Source organism: Nicotiana attenuata, unplaced genomic scaffold (assembly GCF_001879085.1).
Source record: "Nicotiana attenuata strain UT unplaced genomic scaffold, NIATTr2, whole genome shotgun sequence".
In the NCBI taxonomy this organism is placed as follows: domain Eukaryota; kingdom Viridiplantae; phylum Streptophyta; class Magnoliopsida; order Solanales; family Solanaceae; genus Nicotiana; species Nicotiana attenuata.
Window position 1 is genome coordinate 117141 of NW_017673647.1, and position 6052 is coordinate 123192.

At 38.8% G+C, this 6052-nt stretch overlaps 1 protein-coding gene across 1 annotated transcript; it reads right to left on the minus strand.

Moving 5' to 3' along the window:
- Positions 1 to 5562: 5562 nt before the first annotated feature.
- Positions 5563 to 5919, minus strand: LOC109216943 (uncharacterized mitochondrial protein AtMg00810-like). Its single transcript, XM_019381163.1, has one exon. The coding sequence runs from the start codon at positions 5917 to 5919 to the stop codon at positions 5563 to 5565; it is 357 nt and encodes a 118-aa protein (XP_019236708.1).
- Between the last annotated feature and the right edge of the window lie 133 nt (positions 5920 to 6052).

Genomic DNA, 6052 nt, shown 5'->3' on the forward strand with positions numbered 1-6052 from the left:
TATCTGTCTTTACAAAATGAAAGAACCAAATAATAAATAGTTAGTGGGCCTGACCTGGTGGGCCAACTAATACAAATAATGGACTCAATACAAAATGGCACAAACATTCTGCCTTTATCTAATATCCTAACATCCTAAAGATGTTGTATTCAAACAATGAAGAGTTTAAAGTTTAAGAGTGTTCCTTGATAAACTTGTGCACTTTATCGATGAATTCTTTTTGAAATACGAATATATATTCTACAGCGTTGAGTGTTCCTTTCTTTCTCGGATTAATTTCATTTAGCACGTAACATTTGTAAATTAAAAGTTCCAACTATCAACATTGCCACAATAATACGCAAATCATTCAACTAAGACTAAAAATGTCACATAATATCAAGATAAGTTCCAAAATTATAATCCGATAAATGGTAACAGTCATTGCTCAAGTATGAAGAACAGAAAAGGGTCAAATATATTCCTGTACTATTAGAAAATGTTTAAATGTACCTGTTATACTTTGAATCCAAATATAACCCTATCAACACTATTGGTTTAAATATACCCTTTTACGTTAAGTTTGTCCAAAGTGGACACCCAATCCTACATGGCACTGGCATTTGATAAGGTGGATGTCACATGGAGGCACCTCATTGCCCCTAACCCATTCCCCTCACTTCTATTTTTTTTTTCACCACTAAAATTTTCTTCACCTCCACCACTATTGCCACTATTATCGCTATCATAAAAAATATTGTATTTCAAATTTTAGTTTTTTATATATAGAGTAGGGGCGCTGAGGTGGCATGCCATGTGTGGCATCCAGCTCATCAAATATCAGTGTTACGTAGGACTGGGTGTCCATCTTGAACAAACTTAACAGAAAAGGGGTACATTTGAACCAATTGCATTACGGCAGAAGTATATTTGGACCCAAAGTATAACGAATGGTATATGTAAATATTTTCTCAGGGTATCTTTGGCCCTTTGCTGTATAAAGAATTGCCAAAAATGACCATTTGGAGTCAAACAGCCTATAGTTGAATATAAAAAATTGGAACTCTTAACACATTCATAAATAAAGCAAGTAGAGACAAGAACATAAATAGCCTCAAATAGCAACCTCCTAATGTATATTGAGCTTCTTTTTTTGTCCACATCCTTCCTTTATTCTATTCGGTTCAATCTCAAAGAACACTATAGACTAGAATGTCAAATTTTTGCTCACGTTCTTACTATGAGATTATGAATTTTCTTGCTTCTTGTCTCTATTGGACTCTTGGTTAAAGACTATTCAATCGCGGAGACCATCCTGCAGTCTTTGAATCTCTCTATTGGTTAAAAAGATGCACATATCATGAATAGTCGTAGAATGTACTCTCGCTCTACTTTTGCATCAAATTTATCTATTTATCATAAATCAAGTTATAAATTGAGTAAGAATTACATCCATTAATTTTAGATTCAATGACCTGGCCTCAAAGGGTCGGACCAATAATTTAATAAGATCGACAACATGTCTGAAATTTAAAGTTGGGACCATTATGCTTGCAAGAAACAGTCCAACGAGGAACGAAAAAGTGGTACTCCCTCCGTCTCATATTAATATTCATGGTTACTAAAAATAATTGTCTCAAATTATTTGCCATTTTAGAAGATCAAGACAAAAATAATTATTTTTTTTTACCCTTAGTAATAATTGTTCTTGAAGATAGAGATAACACATAAATAGAATATATATTCAATGAAGAGAGATTATATCTTAAGACATAAATAAGGGTAGAACAGTCTAATTCCTTCCTAATTATTATTTTTTAAGGGGCGTGTAAAAGAGGAACACGATACATAATATGAGACTGAGGGAGTACTTTCTTTTCCATGAAAAACAGCACATTCCAATGCCGACCTCCATTTCTGTGCATCTGTTTACTGCTCCTGTCTAGCTCGAAGAGAAAACAAAAATGCACGTCTGAATCTAGAAGATTTTCCTTTTTGTAAGGATGTTAGCAAAGTAGTATTGTTAGAGACTGTGCGTCCACCAGACTGTATAGAGAACCGGGTTCTCTATGTGTTTCCTCTGAAAGTACTGATGAACCAAACTGTATAGGGATCTGGTCCTTTATCAGTTTGGTACAGTGTTAAGTTTGTGTGAGTCCACCAAATAGCAGAGTACTTGGTCCTTTATCGGGTTCTGCAGTGAATGCTAGTAAAGTTGAATGTAAATAAGGCCGTGGATTTTTACGTGGAAAAATCCCACACAAGGGGATCAAAAAACCACGACCTACACCTGTAGGCTTTTAACTTCACTAACTTGCAATCTCCCTATTACAAGCCACTTTACAATAACTCTATTGCAAAGACTTCAACTAACTTGTGATGCTCTCATCACAAGCCACTCTATAACTATCCTAGTTACAAAGAATTTGACTAACTTGTGGTATTTCCACCACAAGCCACTTTGTCACACTACGGTTACAAAGGCTTTGACTAACTTGTGATTCCACCACAAGCCACTTTGTCACACTACGGTTACAAAGGATTTTTCTTATGACTCAACCTAATCAATGCTTCTAAGAAAGCTAGATAGGAGTTATAATGATGAACACATAACAAAGACTCAACAACCCTAAGGACTTAAGATATCATCAATTTCGGATCATGTCCTTGAGGTTGCAGCAGCTTTGTTCTTGAGAGGGGTTCTTGAACACTTGAGAGAATATTTTCAATGGGAAGTGACTGCTGCACTGTCTGCTGCACTATTGCAGTCAGTCACTTTCTGCAATTTCTTTCCAGTTGTAGTTGACTTGTACTTCTGTCAGAGAACCCTAAGGGACCAGGTCCCTGTTGTGTTCCTCTTTGTACAGTTGCGATCAGTCACTCAGTTGCGTTCCAACTGTATAGTTGACTTGGACTTCTGTCAGAGAAGTACCAAGAGATCAGGTTCCTGATCTGGTTCTTGTGCACACCGCCCAGATTGTCTTGAGTTGAGTAACTTGAATGATGCTTTGTATAGACTCATTGTAGGTATACCTTGAGAATGATCACTTGAAGTGATGTGAGCACTTGAGTTGGTCAGAGAATGAGTGGGCGCTGGAAACAGTGCAGTGCGGCATAATCTTCGTTTCCAGTTGTGTCCAATTGACTTTGTACTGTCGTGAGGAACCCACAAGAGTATCAGGTCCTTGTCTGGGTTCCTACCTCCTGAAACTGTAGCAAGTTCACATTTGGCTGGAATCCGTTAGATGCAGTGTAATCCATGTGAGTCAGGTTCCCTATCTGGTTCTTGACATTATGTTTGTTAGATCATCAAAACACAAGGCAAAGATATTGAAAACCTATCAATCCTATCAATTTCCCCCTTTTTGATCATGATAAACATAGCATTGAAAACAAGGTGTTAGAGTTCAGAGAACCAGATTGAATATCAGGAGACCACAGGTTCCCCCTGACTTTATGCCCTTTCTTACACATGTCCCCCCTGACACTTTACTATCATTCTTGGTCTTTTATCTGGTTCCATACAGAAAGTTTGTTAGATCATCAAAACATAGATTAAAAGACCTTAAGCCCATCAATTTCCCCCTTTTTGATGATGACAAACTTTTGACATTGATGACTATTTGACTTAACCAGATAAGGTACCAGCAACCGCATATGTTCCCCCTGACTCTATGCTTCTCCCTTAATTATTTGCTACAATATCAGTTTAATCAATTCTTCTTCCCCCTTTTGGCATCAGCAAAAAAACACAGTCAGACAAAAAGGCATAAAGAAGTCCAACAAAGCTAGCTCATGCCACATATGTGCACACAGCATGATAAAAAAGAGAAGCAAAAGGGAAAACAAGCATTGTACAAGCAAAAGAAGAGCTGTTTCATTTATAGGAAATTAGACTGTTTCAACAGGAGCAGCAACGGTGAAATCCAACATGTCATCGCAAAAAGACAGACAAAAAGAAAACAATAGCCACAAAACATCAGAGCAAAAGATAACTGGCCATGGAGAGGATCCTAGGGGGCACTAGAAGAGGGAGGCTGAGAAGAGGAGGCAGCAATGATTTTGAGAGCTAGGTCCATGCGGGTAGTTGCAGACAATTGTTATTCAAGCAGTTTCTCCCGCAGATTCTCCACTAGTTGCCTAAGTCCAGAACTTGTCTCATACTTGCCATCTCCTAGATTATCGGGCAAGCGTGCGACCTCACAAGACTTTTTCTGAGTTAACTCTTCTGCCCAAGGCCACTGTCACTTAGAATGGTCTTCATTGAACCAGGTCCTCCCACAGTTTCTCACTTTTTTTTTTTGGATATTTCAATAACCTTCCCATTCCTGCTTGCAACAGCCACAATGTCACCCTTAAACAAATCTTTCTCAGTCACAACCTTTTGAGATCTTTTCACTAAGGAACTAGGTTCCTCCACAGCATCTTTATCAACCTCAACCACTGGAATGTGTTTATCGGCCACAGTTTTCCCCTATTTCATCAACCTCTTCCCCCTTTTTTTTGTTTTTTTTAATACTCTGCTTACTCTTCTGCAAAGGCAGAATCAAAAGCCTCTTTCTTCTACAACCACCTGGTTTGTTTCAGCTGAAAGAGAATCAGGTTCTTCAACAGATTCTTCTATGACGGTGTCATGAACCGGAGACTCAAAAAGCACCAGAGTTCTTTCATCCCCTAAGAATGGAGTTTCTTCCCTCTGAGATTCAGGAACAGAGGAGAAGTAGGGTTTGCAACACATGGAAGTGAAACTGGAGATGAGGTGACTGGAGAAGAGTAGAGGTGACTGGAGATGAGGATCTATATGTGTATAGTAGTATCAGGGATAGTGAAGAAGTGGTTTTCTGGTGATGGTGTTAAGGGAGGAGGAGATGTGGGAGTTATGTTGATGGCAAGAGAAAAAGATGATTATTCGTTGGCCATGGTGAGAGAAGTGGTAGAGAGTTCTGAAGGAAAAAGATGCAAAGCGAGACAATGGTTTAGAACTGCTGGTCTGAAAAGTCGGATGATGTGGTAGTTGGATTAATTTTGCTATCCTTTTTCTTTGAACAAGCATGCGAAAAACACATTACTACTAACCTGTGGTGCAGGAACCAGGTTCCTGACCTGTTTTTGTTAAAGGGTTTTTGCAGCTCTCCTCCGAAGTTCAACACTGTACCTTTAGCTTCTATGATCATTATGTGTGTTTACCTGCAACGGTATAGATGTGAGTTAGGCCTAGTCAGAAAACACTTTAGCCAATTTTACCTTAGTGTGACTATCACAGTTATGTCAGCAGAAACAGGTTCTCGATTAGCTTCAAGTAACCCCAGTGCCATCCTGTTTCTCAAAGTGTTCCCTTCTCAGAGCTTTGGTGAAGATATCTTCAATTTGATCTTCTGTGCAACAAAATCTTATACAAATAAAACCCTTTTCCACATTGTCCCTGAGAAAATGGTGTCTGATATCAATGTGCTTGGTTCTCTTGTGCTGAACCGGGTTCTTTGCCATGTTGAGAGCACTGGTGTTGTCACATGGAAGCGGTACACAATCAATGTATATACCAGAATCTTCCAATTGTTGCTTGATCCACAGTGAATGAGCACATCACGAGGCAGCTGCAACATATTCCGCTTCAGCTGTTGAGAGAGCTACTGAGTTTTGTTTCCTTGAACCCCATGAGATAAAATATGATCCAAGGAAATGAGCCATTCCAGATGTGCTTTTCTTGTCCACCAGATAGCCTGCATAATCAGCATCAGCATAATCAATAAGGTTGAAATTGTCACTTGAAGGATAGTATAGAACCAGGTTCTGTGTGCCCTTAAAATATCTCAGAATTCTCTTGGCAGCCTTCAAATGAGATTCCTCAAGATTTGATTGGAACCTTGCATGTAATCCCACACGGAATACAATGTCTGACCTTCTGGCAGTAAGGTAGAGTAGATATCCAATGATTCCCATGCTTCCATGTCAAACCTTTTCAAAAGTTCTTTGATGCATTTCTGACTGATACACGTTCCCTTTATGGACTGCTTCACTTGAAGACCCAGGAAGACATTCAGTTCCCCCCATCGTACTCATTTCTTTACATAAT

What these genes read in the sequence shown, in the direction of transcription:
- LOC109216943 (XM_019381163.1), bottom strand. Translation starts at nt 5,919, where the DNA reads ATGGGAATCATTGGATATCTACTCTACCTTACTGCCAGAAGGTCAGAC.